General features: G+C 42.1%; 1 protein-coding gene across 2 annotated transcripts in view; it reads left to right on the top strand.

Moving 5' to 3' along the window:
• LOC117524798 (partitioning defective 3 homolog B-like) overlaps positions 1-18,217 on the top strand; it is an 830,560-nt gene that overhangs the window by 411,726 nt on the left and 400,617 nt on the right. Inside the window, exons 15-16 of one of the 2 annotated variants that reach the window (XM_034186621.1) lie at positions 12,464-12,569; positions 15,131-15,234. In XM_034186621.1, the coding sequence (XP_034042512.1) occupies positions 12,464-12,569; positions 15,131-15,234 (210 nt within the window). Of the gene's footprint in view, positions 1-12,463; positions 12,570-15,130; positions 15,262-18,217 lie in introns of both variants that reach the window. The other variant, XM_034186620.1, reaches the window with a different exon arrangement.

Below are 18,217 nucleotides of genomic sequence, written 5' to 3'. Positions count from 1 at the left end.
TCATTTAAACTAACATATTCATCCTGCTGTAACCAGGTTTCTGTAAGGCAGAATAAATCAATATGTTAATCAATTATTATATCATTTACTAACAGGGACTTAGAAGAGAGAGACCTAATGTTTAATAAATCACAGTAGAGAAGCTTGAATCTTCGACTGGACTAGGTTGCTTGACGTGAGGACGTTTCGCTTCAAATCGCAGAAGCTTCCTCAGCTAAAATTCTTGCTCTGGACAAGGAAGTTAAAATATTAGCCAGAGAGAAGAAATGGTTTGAGAGAGGGGTCAAGGAGGCATTCTTTGTGAAACGTTTGAAACCCAGCCTTAACGGGGAGGGGGTCTGAGACACGCTTTATCCCCTGTTTACAATGGGGTACTCAGGTCAAAGGAGTTTCAGTCTTTTGTTCATGGTAATGAGTCATTCACGTCATCAGGAGAGTCATCAATTGAGCAATCAGGAAAGGCATCCATCCCATCATTAGGAGGGACAGCTGCCCTGTCATTAGGAGAGTGCTAACTAGAGCACAATAATTGCTAATTAAAGCTATTGTTTAGTCACTAGTCTATAGCAGTCTGCCTCTCAGTAGGAGTGGTCTGGTTAGGTTTAAAACTCCAGCTTTTGTTGGTTTCTGTTTATTCGTCTCTACAAGAGTCAGACAGAAGTCAGACTTCCAGAGCAAGAATTTTAGCTGAGGAAGCTTCTGCGATTTGAAGCGAAACGTCCTCGTGTCAAGCAACCCAGTCCAGTCGAAGATTCAAGCTTCTCTACTATGGAAACCACCTGGACTACTGAGAGCCAACACAGAAACTTTAATAAACCACATTTAACTGTTTTAGTTTGTGGTGCAGTTGAAGGTGCTATGTTATTTTTTCTTTTTGAATTTTTATGCTTAAATAGATTTTTATTGGTTGTTGGTGGTCTGAGAGCAGGCACCGTCTCTACGGGGATGGGGTATTGGGGGGATGGCAGGGGGAGAGAAGCTGCAGAGAGGTGTGTAAGACTACAACTCTGCTTCCTGGTCCCAACCCTGGATAGTCACGATTTGGAAGGTTTAATAAAATTGGCCAGATGTCTAGAGATGAGAGCTGCTCCATCCAAAGTGGGTTGGATGCCGTCTCTCCTAACAAGACCAGGTTTTCCCCAGAAGCTTTGCCAATTATCTATGAAGCCCACCTCATTTTTTGGATCCCACTCAGACAGCCAGCAATACAAGGAGAACATGCGGCTAAACATGTCACTCCCAGTCCAATTGGGGAGTTGCCCAGAGAAAACTACAGAGTCCGACATTGTTTTTGCAAATTTACACACCGATTCAATGTTAATTTTAGTGACCTCCGATTGGTGTAACCGGGTGTCATTACTGCCGACGTGAATTACAATCTTACCAAATTTACGCTTAGCCTTAGCCAGCAGTTTCAAATTTCCTTCAATGTCGCCTGCTCTGGCCCCTGGAAGACAATTGACTATGGTTGCTGGTGTCGCTAACTTCACATTTCTCAAAACAGAGTCGCCAATAACCAGAGTTTGATACTCGGCGGGTGTGTCGCCAAGTGGGGAAAAACGGTTAGAGATGTGAACGGGTTGGTGGTGTACAGGGGGCTTCTGTTTAGGACTACGCTTCCTCCTCACAGTCACCCAGCCGGCCTGCTTTCCCGGCTGCTCGGGATCTGCTGGGGGACAGCTAATGGTGGCTAAGCTACTTTGGTCCGCACCAACTACAGGGGCCTGGCTAGCTGTAGGATTTTCCAAGGTGCGGAGCCGAATCTCCAATTCGCCCAGCCTGGCCTCCAAAGCTACGAATAAGCTACACTTATTACAAGTACCGTTACTGCTACAGGAGGCCGAGGAATAACTAAACATGTCACCCATAGCAGAAAAGTGGGGGAGAGATAGGAGAAGCCGCCATGCTAAGAGCTAGTAGCTGCACTAAGCTAGCGGATTCCTAAAAACACACAAAGTGAATAATGTGTAAATAATTTAGAGGTGATTCAGCAGAGTGAGTGCTTTAGTTAAGGCACGTGAAGATTACACTGTGAAACAAATCATTATCTAGTTATCTAGATCAATCTAACTGCGCAGATTAAACAGCTAACAGATACAGCAAAACACCGCTGTGCTCCGGAACAGGAAGTGATACAATACCGCAGTGAGAGCCAACCACCAGTTCCGGATAAGTGATTGACCAAGACCTTCAGGGTTTTGCTTGAGTTCAAAGGTCACCTAAATTAGGGCAAACTTCAAATTACAGTAAAACATGTGTAATACATCAAATTAAAGTACTCGATGAGAGGATCCAGAATATAACAAAGTTTTTATGTTATGATGTCATTTGATGACATTATCACAAATATTTGCAAAGCTCTCGATTTACCGATCGATCTACGTTCCGGTCCTCACCTATGGTCATGAGATTTGGCTCATGACCGAAAGAACGAGATCGCGAGTACAAGCGGCCGAGATGAGTTTCCTCCGCAGGGTGGCTGGGCGCTCCCTTAGAGATAGGGTGAGTAGCTCAGTCACTCGGGAGGAGCTCGGAGTCGAGCCGCTGGTCCTCCATGTCGAAAGGAGCCAGTTGAGGTGGCTCAGGCATCTTTTCCGGATGCCCCCTGGACGCCTCGCTGGAGAAGTGTTCCGGGCATGTCCCATCGGTAGGAGGCCCCGGGGAAGACCCAGGACATGCTGGAGGGACTATGTCTCTCGGCTGGCTTGGGAACACCTTGGGGTTCCCCCGGAGGAGCTGGGGGAGGTGTGTGTGGATCGGGAGGTCTGGGCAGCTTTGCTTGAGCTGCTGCCCCCGCGACTCGACTCCGGATAAAGCGGCAGAAAATGGATGCATGGATGGAGATTTTTTTTTCAGGGTGTTTTTTTTTTCAAGCCTGTAAGTCATCATTGCAGACTCTTGTAAAATCATGTGGCAGTATTACAGAGATACCTTTCAGCACACAAAATGTCATTGTGGAGGTCAAAGGTCAAGGTCACAGGAAGGTGAAACACTAAAATCAACAACAACAACAACAAAAACTTTGCTGGTTGCAATTTGTGCTTTTTTGCCTCCAAATTTGGCATGAATATAGTATATTCCCTTACCCGTCAGAGCCTTTTATTCACCTTTTGGCAAGATACCGGTCACTCTCAGGGTGACAGTTTTCATTTTTAATGTTTGATTTGTATTCATTGATCAGTCTCACAGTTGGTTAGATCAGTTGCTGAAACTTGAAGCAAGTACTGAATGAGTTTAATAATTGTGACATAGTGTGTCTTTAACATAAATTAAATATAACGCAATGTAAAAATACCCTTGGACGTTTCAGCATTGTGTTCTTTACGATTTGCAGTTGTTTAATTAATTATTAAGATCCTATTGTGTTATGTACGTTTTGTACATGTTTAATGACATCACCACGCTAACGTCCGCTAAATATTTTGCAAATCCTTCCAGAGGTGGTATCAGGTTACAAAAACAGTGTTTTAAGTTTTAGAAGTATTTATTTCTCACTGGCTTTTACATAATATATGAGAACTGTGTGATCGGTGTGATCTCCGGAATTCCTCCGCACGTCTGTCTCAATGTGCCGAAAAAGTGCTGATGTCCACGTCTTTTCACAATTCCTGTGCTAGTCAGACCACGTCCCGGATAAAACACAGCGTCCAGTTTGGAAATGAACGGCACATTCCACTGTTACAGGAGTTTTTGTCATGGAAAGAGGAGCGGAGGCTTCGCGCGTCGCGGCAGTGCCGCATGGCGCAAAGCAACGCCGTGATGAAGCCTCACGGGACATGTTCTGGCATTTCCAGGCACATCCACAATTTCTCGGATAATCACTCGACTGAAAAACCATCGACAGCTGTCTGAACGCCATCTCAAAGCTGTCCTGTGAGACCAAAACGGAGGTGGTTTTGTCTCGATCCAGTAGCGAATCCATCGTGACGTGCGAAGCCTCCGCTCGGCTTTCCATGACAAAATCTCTTGTTAAAAGTGAAATCTGCCGGAAAATGGTAGATGTCCAGCTCTTGTGATAACCAGAGAAATGGCACATGATGGTTACGGATCCAGACAGCCATCCGTTTAGAAATGAAATGGTCGTTCAGCCTTCGATGGCGGCTTCGGAGCGCAGCGTGCCCCACAGCCGCTGGGGGCCATCCTTAAAGCGACAGTAACACTCCTTATTCTCTACCAAGCCCGTAACATTTTCACCGAAAGCCAGATAAATTTTTCTAATGGTTTCCAGCTGCCAGTCTCTAACAGTTTCTGAAAAATTCTGATGGAAAAAAAGCCCAAATCATTCCGCCATTTCCTGACAATGAAACAACAACGAGGGGGTGGACCACTCCTCACTCAAAGCCTGCTCACAGGCGAATGACGCAACCGACAGGCGTGGAAAAACTCACGCATGCGCACGAGGGTTCAAGCTTCCGTCTTTTTCCTTGCAATGAAAATCCGCAGAGCACACTACACACGTCCTCACACAAAGGCTGCTTACCAGCAAATGATGCAATCGACAGGGGTGAAAAAATTCACACATGCGCACGAAGGTTGTAGGTTGGCTCATGCAAACACACGTGATTCAAATCCATCAGGTTTTTGCAAAAAATAAAAAGGTCTGATACTTTTCTAACAGACCTCGTATGCATGCAGATGTTATTTTTACATCCTTGTTTTTGTGAACTCTTCTTTCTTCCTTTTTCTTAATCTCACTCTAGAGAATATGTCTGCCTAGGAGAATACACTGAAATAAATTTGAATTTAGCTTCTAGTGCTTTTCCTTTTGCTTCATTTTGTTGAAAAGAACATTTAAGTTAGCTTTGTGATGCAATGATAAATGTGAAGAGTCCCACAATTCCAAATGCATTTAATATTGCTAATCTGTTTCAGTCGCACTAAAATCAGGATTGTCAGCAGTTTTTTTAATTGTCTGTGACAAAATGCCTGCTTGCACTTATCTTTTAGTTGTGATCCCTTCATAATTACTATTAGTAAAGATATTTAAATTAGTCTGGTGGCTGATTAATGTTGCATTAAGTGAAGTCGGTCGCACCACTGCTTTGTTTAATAGTTTTTGTGCAGCATCTTGTGCTGTGTTGTGTGGTATTAAATAAGAGGCTCATAAATTTCAGGCTCGTTTGGTGCAGTTTCAGCTGCTCCCTAGAAGATGCTCCATCTGATAAATGATGCTGAATTCAAAAACACCCACCTGTATCACGTAACCAACCAAAGTAGTTAAAATTTTCTTCTTCTGATCCCGGAAGGGCACACACCCATATGGAAAGTAATTACTGTGAGGAAACACCGTGTGAAGATCACAGACTCAAAAAACTGATGCATTGGATGAACTCAATTCAATTGTGAGCATGATTTCCATATAATAAATATATGTAGCCCCAAATCAAACAAACCGCATCCATGCAAGATAATTTGATTTAATTTAGTTGGGACTACATATATTTATTAGATGAAATCCTGCCCATAATTGAATTGAGTTCATCCAGTGAGTCATTTGTTTGAGTGATACACTCAAAAAACTGACTCCCTGGATTGGATTTCCTTCTAATAAATATATGTAGCCTCAACTCAAATAAAGCACATCCATACAAGATAATCTGGTTTAATTTAGTTGGGACTACATATATTTATTGGATGAAATCCTGCCCATAATTGAATTGAGTTCATCCAATGAGTTATTTGTTTGAGTGATACACTGAAAAAACTAACTCACTGGATTGGATTTCCTTCTAATAAATATATGTAGTCCCAACTAAAATAAATTACATTATCTTGCATGGATGTGTTTTATTTGAGTTGAGGCTACATATATTTATTAGATGGAAATCCTGCACATAATTGAATTAAGTTAATCCAAAGAGTCATTTTTTGAGTGCAACCTCTCACAACTGTGATCTTGTGTCCATATTTCTGATTACTGCTTCTTAAGTGTGAATATTTTTGTGATTTCATGACTAGTGACATTACCAGTAACACTGACCTTCATTTTTCTACATTTTCTGACATTTTAAGGACAAAATGACTAATCAGTTAATGGAGGAAAAGACTAAAAAAAATAATCGAACATGAAAATATTTTATGAACTATTAATTTACAGCTTATTATCAGGAGGCTCAAAGGTTTCCTGTGTAGACTGTTTATACATACAAATAGAGATTGAAGAGAGAATCTCTTGTGTAAGATTGGTGCATGTTCTGTTGGAGTACAGTGCTGCTGCGTTCTCATCCACACAACAAATGCCTTTTTCACTTCAAAGAGTGGGAGTTGGTGAGAACAGATTTGTATGTTCATGTGCGTGAGGTGAAAGAAGAATGTGTTTCTGACAGTTCAGCTGATTAAGGTGCCGGCAGTGAGGAGGAGGAAAGAAGTTAAAAAAAAAAAGAAAAAAGTTGAAAACTGAGTGGGAGATGAAATGATTTGAGAGATCTGAAAGGAGCGATAAATGACAGCCAAAATATCAGATTACAAGAACGGGAACCGAGGAAAAATAAAGGTGATTAGTGTAGACAGAGAGAGGGCCGTGAAGGATAAAGATGAAAAGAAGTGATATCTGTTTTCCTCTGCAGCCTCACTTTGAGTCGCAATAATGACACAGACACACACTGGAAACTGTGCAACAGTCTCAGCATCATGTGTTGTGTGCCAGCTTTGCACTTGAAGTGATGACTGTGTCAAAATTGTTCTTTGCTAGGGTGTGTGAGTGTACACCAAGTACTTATCAAGTATATCAAGGCATTTTAAGTGCTGCATCTGCAGCAGATGAGTCAGCTTACAGCAGAGACCTGCAGCAATACGATGGGACGCAGTGTGAAGTTTTTGAGACCGACTTGGACACTTCAGTCTTTTTGACTGTGTGAAACCTTAATCCTTTTCCGGGTTACGCTGGTTCTTCTTCCAAAATACACTGGTTCATTTCCAAAATCATGGATGAGAATTTTTCCTGGGATCTGTGGATTTCAGAGTTTTTCTGGGTCTCTGGGCCATTTCTGAGATGAGTGTAAATCTGTTGAGAAAAAGTTTGGGGGCTGGGAGTGCAGCGCGGGTCATCCGTGCGAGTTAAATCTTTCCTCATATGCATGGGAACCAAAATAGCGCTGCTGAAACTGCAAGCTAAAACGCGCAACGTCATTGGTTACTTTTTCTGCAACAGCGTACTTTCAGCCAGTCAGAATCTCTGTAAAATCTAAAGTCATTGAAAGCACCCGGACGTGGACATTTTGAGTTTCTGCAAGTTTGAGGTCAAAGACTGCATTAAAGACATCCATAGTGGTGTAAAAAAAAAAAGGTTTAAGTAGACATGGTTGGAGCGGGAGGTGGATGTGGACAAAGACTCTGTGAATTTGTTTACAAGGTTGAGCTCTCCGGTAAAGCCCTCTGCATGCTATCAAATCAAAATCAAATCAATTTTATTTATATAGCGCCAAATCACAACAAACAGTCGCCCCAAGGCGCTTTATATTGTAATGCAAAAGCCATACAATAATTATAGAAAAACCCCAACGGTCAAAACGACCCCCTATGAGCAAGCACTTGGGGACAGTGGGAAGGAAAATTCCCTTTTAACAGGAAGAAACCTCCAGCAGAACCAGGCTCAGGGAGGGGCAGTCTTCTGCTGGGACTGGTTGGGGCTGAGGGGAGAGAATCAGGAAAAAGACATGCTGTGGAAGAGAGCAGAGATCAATCACCAATGATTAAAAGCAGAGTGGTGCATACAGAGCAAAAAGAGGTGAATAAAAAGAAACACTGGGTGCATCATGGGAAACCCCCCAGCAGTCTAAGTCTATAGCAGCATAACTAAGGGATGGTTCAGGGTCACCTGGTCCAGCCCTAACTATAAGCTTTTTAAAAAAGGAAAGTTTTAAGCCTAATCTTAAAAGTAGAGAGAGTGTCTGTCTCCCTAATCCGAATTGGGAGCTGGTTCCACAGAAGAGGAGCCTGAAATTGATTGATCTCTGCTCCCCTCCACAGCATGTCTTTTTCCTGGTTCTCTCCCTCAGCCCCAACCAGTCCCAGCAGAAGACTGCCCCTCCCTGAGCCTGGTTCTGCTGGAGGTTTCTTCCTGTTAAAAGGGAGTTTTTCCTTCCCACTGTCGCCAAGTGCTTGCTCACAGGGGGTCATTTTGACAGTTGGGGTTTTTCTGTAATTGTTGTATGGCTTTGCCTTGCAATATGAAGCGCCTTGGGGCAACTGTTTGTTGTGATTTGGCGCTATATAAATGAAATTGATTTGATTTGATTTGAAAGCTGAAGGCTCTGCCTCCCATTCTACTCTTACAAACCCTAGGAACTACAAGTAAGCCTGCAGTCTGAGAGCGAAGCGCTCTATTGGGGTGATATGGTACTATGAGGTCCCTAAGATAAGATGGTACCTGATTATTCAAAACCTTATAAGTAAGAAGAAGAATTTTAAATTCTATTCTGGAATTAACAGGGAGCCAGTGAAGAGAAGCCAATATGGGTGAAATATGCTCTCTCCTTCTAGTCCCTGTCAGTACTCTAGCTGCTGCATTTTGAATTAACTGAAGGCTTTTCAGGGAACTTTTAGGACAACCTGATAATAATGAATTACAATAGTCCAGGAAATAAATGCATGAATTAGCTTTTCAGCATCACTCTGAGACAAGACCTTTCTAATTTTAGAGATATTGCGCAAATGCAAAAAAGCAGTCCTACATATTTGCTTAATATGCGCATTGAAGGACATATCCTGATCAAAAATGACTCCAAGATTTCTCACAGTATTACTTGAGGTCAGGGTAATGCCATCCAGAGTAAGGATCTGGTTAGACACCATGTTTCTAAGATTTGTGGGGCCAAGTACAATAATTTCAGTTTTATCTGAATTTAAAAGCAGGAAATTAGAGGTCATCCATGTCTTTATGTCTGAAAGACATTCCTGCAGTTTAACTAATTGGTGTGTGTCCTCTGGCTTCATGGATAGATAAAGCTGGGTATCATCTGCGTAACAATGAAAATTTAAGCAATGCTTTCTAATAATACTGCCTAAGGGAAGCATGTATAAAGTGAATAAAATCGGTCCTAGCACAGAACCTTGTGGAACTCCATAATTAACCTTAGTCCGTGAAGAAGACTCCCCATTTACATGAACAAATTGTAATCTATTAGATAAATATGATTCAAACCACTGCAGCGCAGTGCCTTTAATACCTATGGCATGCTCTAATCTCTGTAATAAAATTTTATGGTCAACAGTATCAAAATGCTATGCTCGGATTTCATCAACAAAACCTTGGAAGAACACTGCAAGACGAAGAAACGTCATCAAATTAATATTAAACGGCCTAATCTGTGTGGCTGTAGAGCACGGAAGAGGCACAGCGAGCCCCAAAACGCACAGCACTCATACAGATCAGCGACATCCAGTGCGTAGGGGTGTGTCCGATAATTCTATTCATGCAATTAAAATGTGCTTACAATCACTGAAACTTGTAAGTGTGATTTAGTTATTTACTGTGCATGTACTGAAGTGCAGTTTCGTTCTGCAAAACCAGCATTTTTGTCAAAATTTGTTTCCATGTTCCATTTATTTCGTCATATAAAACCGCTAACTTAAAAAATATATATATGCATTTTATGGCTTTATTTTGACACGAAACACTCTTTTTCTGAAAATGTGACCATTTGGAGAAAAACAAAAGAAACAAACCCTTCTTCTTCTTTTGTGGTGTATAATGGCAGTCGACATCCTTATTGATACATTACTGCCACCTGCTGCATCAGTCTGTTATAACAGTACTAAATCCTCTCGATGAGTCTAGTGTCTTTCAAGTATTTAAAAAGCCAACACTTCCACTCTCACTTGACCTTATGGCTGAAATACTTCCTACAGAAACTTCTTTCAGGCCTTACATTTTAATTCTTCAAAAATGACAAAATATACTTTTGCCTGCGTGCTGAAATCAGCCTGCATCAATTTTATTTTTATTTTTTATTTAGGTGAATTTCATAGATTGCGGTACAGCTGGTGCACAGGATGTGTGCTTTTAATGATAGTATGCTGATGTGCCTGTGGGGTTTTGCTGCTGACTGGCATATGAAGTCAGGGTACAAACTCACATGGTGTGATTTCAGAATTTATTATTGGTACAATAATTTGTAAGCATACATTTCACATGTAAATATTAATAAAGTCACTGTTTTATACCACAAATGTTGTTTTGATAGGTTTTAATCTCTTTAAAGGATGTACACATACAACCTCAATTCCAATGAAGTCGGGATGTTGTGTGAAATGTAAATAAAAACAGAATACAATGATTTGCAAATCCTCTTCAACCTATATTCAGTTGAATACACCACAAAGAGAAGATATTTAATGTTCAAACTGATAGACTTTGTTGTTTTGTGCAAATATTTGCTCATTTTGAAATTGATGTCTGCAGCATGTTTTAAGAAAGCTGAGACAGGGGCAACAAAACACTGGGAAAGTTGATGAATGCTTCAAAGAACACCTGTTTGGAACGTTCCACGGGTGAACAGTTTAATTGGAAACAGGTGAGTGTCATGATTGGGTATAAAAAGAGCATCTCCAAAAGGCTCACCCATTCACAAGCAAAGATGGGGCGAGGATCACCACTTTGTGAACAACTGTGTGAAAAAATAGTCCAACAGTTTAAGAACAATGTTTATCAATATTCAATTGCAAGGAATTTAGGGATTCCATCATCTTCAGTCCATAATATAATTAGAAGATTCAGAGAATCAAGAGAGCTTTCTGCACGTAAGCGGCAAGGCCGAAAACCAACATTGAATGCTCGTGACCTTAGATTCCTCAGGCTGCACTGCATTAAAAACCGACATCATTGTGTAAAGGATCTTCCCGCCTGGGCTCAGGAACACTTCAGAAAACCACTGTCAGTTAACACAGTTTGTCGCTACACCTACAAGTGCAAGTTAACACTCTACCATGCAAAGCGAAAGCCATACATCAACAACATCCAGAAACGCCGCCGCCTTCTGTGGTCCAGAGCTCATTTATATCCTGGTCTTATGCTGCGTTTACACATAATGACAACAAGTCACGAATGCCACAAAGTATACATTCTTGGCCGCTGATCACGAATGTGATGATTCGGGGCAGAGGCGTCAGGTGTCCTCAGGAACTGTTGCAACCTGTTACCACGCATTACGATTAATGGAACGTGTTGCTGGAGAATTATCAGGAACCATTACGCACGGTCAAGAATAATGTTCTGGGTTGTTGCGCGCTATTGCGCGCTCAGCGCATCGTTAAGTTGTGTCACGTTGTGAATGAGGTGAATTGTCTCCACACACACACACCCATATTCATCCAACCGTTGCTAACAATTCAGATCACTCCAGTTTTTCAGAAGAACTTTGTGACTGCATGTGTAGTTGGGCTCTGTGCCATGGAGTGGCACAGAGAGGAGGAGACGGACAGAGCCAGATGTGTGTCTTCATGCGGCTCTTGTCTCGCGCGTGTTCCCAAACATCAGGTACATGCAGCAGGTGGAACACCTGCAGGAGTGCGCTGAAGAGCACCGAAATGAGACTTTTAGCCAACTTGGTGTCAGCAGTCAAACTGAATGCGGTGCAGCAGGGTTTAATTTTGCACGCGCTTCTTCCTCCGCCTGACTGGAGGAGGTGCAGAGATGTCTGGCTGCACATGAGTCTCCTCTCGCTCCTCTGGTTCCTCTGGCTCAGAGTCATTCTCCAGCTCATTGGTCATAGCAGCAGGTGGAACACCTGCTGGAGCGTCCTGAGGAGCTTCAGCAGGAACTGTGGAACGACACTTGGCTGACTTCGCATCACTGTTCCTCTTCGGCATACTGCATCAAACTGAATGCTGTGGAGCCGAGTTTAATCGTGTGCACGTGACAGAAAACTGATTTGTCACGGCGCGCAGTGAAATGTGACACCGCGTTCCAAGTCGTGTCAAAACGTGACAGTTTCTGTGTCACTTCATCATAACGCGTGACAGTCTGGGTTCCAAGAACCATCGCGAGCATTGTCACGTTCTATCAAGGATCACTACTCATCAAGACGGATCAATACGCTCAGTTGCGACCTCCACGACTTTAGACGAAATGAGGGTGGTGTGTGTGACATTCATGGAAGATTTTTTGACAGCCAAAAACATGCTCCACGAAAATCATGAATATTACGCACCAACACGCACTATTAAGAAACCTATTCAGATGCGTTAAGTCACATTAAGAATGTCAGGAATGTGTCACGAATGACAGAAAAATGACATTCGTAACTCGTCTTGCTTATGTGTAAACGCACCATTAGTCTCTTGTTGAGTCAGATGAAGTCATGACATCTGTGGCTTTGTGTTCTCTGTAAAGAAGATAAAATAAGTTCTGCACTTAACCCTAATTATTTATTAGTATTTTTTTATTATTATGACAATGGAGGCAAAACTGTTCATCACTTTTTGTGTCTTGAGTAAATCTTGTTTCTTTCTCTCTTTTCTTAAGTTGCCAATGGGAGTTATTCACACTTGGATGAGGAAGAGGAGGAGAAGGAGATCCAGAATGAAACAGAGTTTATCACCTCCATCCAGCAGTCCTACCTGCAGGAGAGGTGTGCAAACAGTCAATAAAAATTTGCTTATATAGCCCAACATAAAGTACTTAATGAAGATAAAAGTATGAACAAACTAATTTATGTTGTATAACAACAAACATGGGAAGAAACTAATTGAATAGTTATGGCCCATTAACACAGCAAAAATAATCAAACAAAACAATAGGGTGAAATGCAGAAAAAGGCATTGTACAGTGCAAGATATGCTCACACAGATTTTATTTAATTGTTTAAAACCTTTTGTATCAACCCAAGCTAAGTTCAACAGCGGGGGAGAGCTGCTAAAGTGGAATGAGGATATTGTCAGGCGGTAGAAAGACCACTTTGAGGAGCTCCTCAACCCTCCTGACATGCTCTCCGTTAAAGAGGCAGGGATGGAAGACCCGGGGGGATCTGCTGCCATCACCCTTGTGGATGTCACCGAGGTTGTCAGACAAGTCCTTAGTGGCAAGTCGCTGGGGGCGGATGACATTTTTCCTGAGTTGCTGAAGACTCTGGATGTTCTTTGGCTGACACACTTATACAATGTTGCATGGACGGGACAGTACTTCTGGATTAGCAAACTGGTGTGGTGTTCACCATGTTTCAAAAGGGGGCTAGAGTGAATGAAACAATTCTAGAAGACTTATACTTCTCAACCTCCAAGGGAAAGTCTATGCCAGCGTACTAGAGAGGAAACTTAGACCATTAGTTGAACCTCATATTCAGGAGGAGCAATGTGACTTCCGTCCTCATCATTGAACGGTGGACCAGCTCTTTTCATGTATGACCATCTGGTTTACATGTGTTTTGTGGACCTGGAAAAGACGTATGACCGGGTCCCTCTGGGTATCCTGTGGGGGTTGATGTGGGAATATGGGGCACCAGATTCGCTGCAGCATGCAATCTGGTCTTTATATGACAAAAGTCGGAGCTTTGTCACATTCTCTCGGCACTACATCAGACCTGTTTCTGGTGACAGTTGGGCTCCACCAGGGCTGCCTCTTGTCACCACTCCTGTTTCTGATGTTCATGGACAGGATTTCAAGGTCCATTTAGGGAGTGGAATATGTCCACTTTTGTGACATCAGAGTTGCATCTCTGCTTTTTGCAGATGATGTGTTTCTGTTGGCTTCATCAGGCGGTGACCTCCAAAGCACACTGAGCAGGTTTGAGAATCAGCACATCTAAATCTGAGACCATGGCCTCTGTCGGAAAATGGTGGATTGTCCCCTCTGGGTCAGGAGAGAGTTACTGCCCCAAGTGGAGGAATTTAAGTATCTTGGGGTCTTCTTCACGAGTGGGGGTAAATTGGAGTGAGAGACCGATAGACGGCTTGAGGCGGCTTGTGAAATTTGACGTACATTGTACCAGATCGTCGTGGCAAAGAAGGGGCTGGGCTGGAAGGCCATGCTCTCAATTTAACAATTGATTTCTGCTCCTGTGGTCATGAGCTTTGGGTAATGACTGAAAGAATAAGATCGAGCATACAAGCGGAAGACATGATATTTCTCTGTCAGATATGTGGGCTTACACTCCTGGATGGAGTGAGAAGCTCGATAATCCGGGAGGGACTCGGACTAGAGCCGCTACTTCTTCGCATTGAAAGGAGCCAGTAGAGGTGGTTCGGGCATCTGGTGAGGATGCTCCCTGGTCATCTCCCCGAGGAGGTCTTCCAGGCACGTCCAACCAGGAAGTGGCCCCGGGGAATACCTGGGACACGCTGGAGAGATTATATTTCCCACCTAGCTTGGGAACGCCTTGGGATCCCCCGGGAGTAACAGGATTTTCCCGAGGATAGGGAAGTGTAGGATGAGCTGCTTGCTCTCCTGCCACTGTGACCCGGACCTGGATAAGCAGCTGAAAATGAATGAATGAATGTTTTGAATATTTTTACCTCCTGCTAGCTCAGTGCTGGGACAAATGCATTTGCACTACTTCTTTGTATCACTCCATGTTTATTATAGAATAGATTTATTTTCTAAATAAATGAAATCATTTGTAGTGTTCATGTGAAAAATGTAATTGCCCAAACATAATGTTTAGAAGGAACCACTTCACGCTTCACTTACCTACAGCTCGGTCTTTCACTGAACTGTGTTGGAGTCTTGGTGTTCTTCCACAAACTGCTTTAATTCAACCCAGTGTTGCAAATTCAATCTCTCTGTTTCCTACGTGATCAGGCCTTAAAAGGTCTGAGTGTGTGAGTGAGTGATGTCCAGAACAGAAATTCACACTTGGTCATTATCCTGAGGCAGAGTTACACACTTTGAATGCTGCCGCAGTTTAATTCAGTGTTTAGGAAAATCATTTTTAAATAACATTTTTTTCATTTTCTTTGCCCTATGCTTGAAAACAAGATACTCATATATTCCTTTTTCATGTTGCCTGCATACGATGTGTTTTTTTTTAAGCACATTTAATTTGAAAACTAAAATTGACATCCTTGCTGTACATGTCTTTATCTTGATGAGACTAGATGGTAGAAATTAAGTTACCACAAGACGTGCATGCTGTACTTGTCTAGGCTCTGCAACAGACACCAGCTGTGCTCACTTTGTCTAATCTATGTTTTCCAGGAAAAACTCCCACACATCCAGCCAGGCCCAGCCCCAGTCTCCCACCCAGAACCTGAACCAGCGCCATGTCCAGCATGTTAAAGCCTCCAAGAGCATGGATCTGGGTACGGCTCCGAACCAGCAGCACACTGGTGGGAACACTTTCTGCTGTTTATCTGCTCTGCATGGTGGCTGCATGCATCTCTCCCATAGAGATATATTGCTACTCCTGCTGATGCATGACAGCTGAGCAACAGCATGCTGCTCAAAGCCACACACTCAGAGTCAAGCTGTGCTCACATTACTGCAGAGAATCATAGTTTGCATGCATCGCCTCTAGCATTGTGTTTATTGCGGGTTTTGTGTAGGAGAATAGGACTTGCACAGTTTTTAAACACCACATCAAAAGTTCATATTTGGTGAACTTGGACCACGCTGACCTTTTTATGAGTGCAGAGTAGGGCGATAACCGAGCCCACAATGGAGATGTTAAATGCTAATGCTATTTATGTTAGAGTTTCCAAAATTCCACGATAAAAGAAAATGTTCAGAAACATTTATTATATTATTATTATTATTATTTAAAAAAAAATACTACTAATAATATTGGCATAGGGAAATACCATATTTCAAAAGCAGTTGTCCAGTTTGTTATTAAAATAGTTGTAAGTATAAAATATGTGTCGCTAATCCAGTCAAGCTTATAATTTGGCTAATTCTCGTGGTATTTAGTTATGCAAATAAATTAGAAGAAATGCTGCCTCGTGTCAGTGCTGTGGAGGTGCATGGAGTGCTGCAATAATGTGAACACATCTTATCACTTAAACTAATATCATGTGTGTTGTAACACCACACACACACACACACACACACACACACACACACACACTGGTGTGTGTGGTATCTATGTCTGTTACAGTATTTTGTATTCATTTTATTTATGATTTAGAGTATTTGTGTGTCTGTGTTTGTATTTGCACAACTGTTGTGTGTGTGTGTGTGTGTGTGTGTGTGTGTGTGTGTGTGTGTGTGTGTGTGTGTGTGTGTGTGTGTGTGTGTGTTTGTTTAAATACTAGTTTTGAGACAAGGCAGTCTGTAACTTGAACAGATGTCTGTATATGTACAGTCTGTTGTTGTTTCCATTGAAGTATGTGTGGTCATATGCAGACTTATACATTAAATCAGGCACCAGTTACATGTTTGGGTTTCCTCACAATAATTAACACACAGTGTACATCAGATCCTGGACTGTGTGCATGGTATACATACTTTAACTTGATCAAAATCAACAAGATTCTCAGGTTTGTTAGATAATATCTGCACTCATTCCTTATTCTATTATTTCATGTTGGTTGGACAGGACGACTGCACCGTATTAAAGGGAGGATGGATGGGGTCATGTATTGCGAGATTTTGGCAAACAACCTCCTTCCCTCAATAAGAGCATTGAAGATGGGTCATGGCTGGGTCTTCCAGCATGACAGTGACCCCAAACACACAGCCAGGGCAACTAAGGAAGGGCTCCGTAAGAAGCATTTCAAGGTCCTGGAGTGGCCTGGCCAATCTCCAGACCTGAACTCAATAGAAAATCTTTGGAGGGAGCTGAAACTCCAAACCTGAAAGATTTGGAGAAGATCTGTATGGAGGAGTGAACCAAAATCCCTGCTGCAGTGTGTGACAAATTGGTCAAGAACTACAGGAAACGTTTGACCTCTGTAATTGTAAACAAAGGCTACTGTACCAAATATTAACATTGATTTTCACAGGTGTTCAAATACTTATCTGCAGCAGTAACATACAGATAAATTATTAAAAAATCATACATTGTGATTTCCGGAATTTTTTTTTTTAGATTATGTCTCTCACAGTGGACATGCACCTAAGATGAAAATTTCAGACCCCTCCATGATTTCTAAGTGGGAGAACTTGCAAAATCGCAGAGTGTTCAAATACTTATTTTCCTCACTGTATCTCAGTGACAGATATCTGAAGCTTTTGTACAACAATCATTTCCACATAAATTCAGCATTATTTCATCATAAAAGGCAGTGGAAGCGATCATAGCGTCGCGGCTAAACGAGCTTCTAGCTGGTGCATTCACTGCGCGTCGGTCATTTCACGGAATTTTGCCTCGTTTCTGCTTAAAACTGACTTTAGAATGATTTAAGAGGTTTTACCTTTATCATCTGATGGTTAATAATCGCATTAATCTATTTGATTGCTTTGGGTGAAGAGACGCCATCTCAGATGTGCTGCTGTGGTTCGAAATGATGCATGCGCAGATGCAAAAGGCGGGCCGATTTTTAGGGGTGGACCATTTGGTCTGCAACACTGGTTTCAGTGTGACTTTCAGTAAATTCAAAATGAGGAATATATTGATTTGGTTCTTTGTAAGGGGCAGTAAATTACATAAAGAACCAGGAGAAATTACAGGTTTATTAACATATTTTTGAAATCCATTTCTACAGATCTTTTGCCATTTTTTCTTATGAGTAGTATCAATTACATCACTGAGCTCTTTAAATCTGATTGGTCCTGAGTCACTGTACAAATGTACATTGCACTGTGCCCAAACTTTTTGGGGTGATTGGAGGTGGGCAGCAGACAGCATTGAGAGATTGAGATAAATGGTGAAGGAGACAGCTGCATTATTGTTCTACATATCATCAAGAACTGAGGAAAGGAGAGAGGAGGGAGCACTAAGCACGTTATTACTCGCAGTGGGAGTGTGCATCACGTCAGTCTTCAAAACGCTGGGGTTGCCAACATGGGTGATCACAGGTCCTGATGATTTCAACCTGGCAACACCACAGACATCAAATATTGCTATTTCCTGCTATCGGTGCAGGTGAAGTGGCTCCTTGCACTGAAATTGAATGTAAATTGTTTGGTGACACTTTATATTTTTACACTGTCTTGGACGTCGATGTTAATGTGATGTTAATGTTTCTACAGGTAGATGAAAGGAGTTTTCAGCTATACTGTGAAATAAGGATTGTTTCTTTAATGTAGATACTCTCACAATCTTGCATGTGTGTGACTGTTGCTTATGCGGAGCGCTCGGTGGTATTGTGTGACATGTTTGTGGCTGATCGTGGCGAGTTGTGT

Source organism: Thalassophryne amazonica, chromosome 14 (genome assembly GCF_902500255.1).
Source record: "Thalassophryne amazonica chromosome 14, fThaAma1.1, whole genome shotgun sequence".
In the NCBI taxonomy this organism is placed as follows: Eukaryota; Metazoa; Chordata; class Actinopteri; order Batrachoidiformes; family Batrachoididae; genus Thalassophryne; species Thalassophryne amazonica.
Note: the sequence above shows the minus strand (reverse complement) of the source record. Positions and strands in the feature narration are given on the sequence as shown.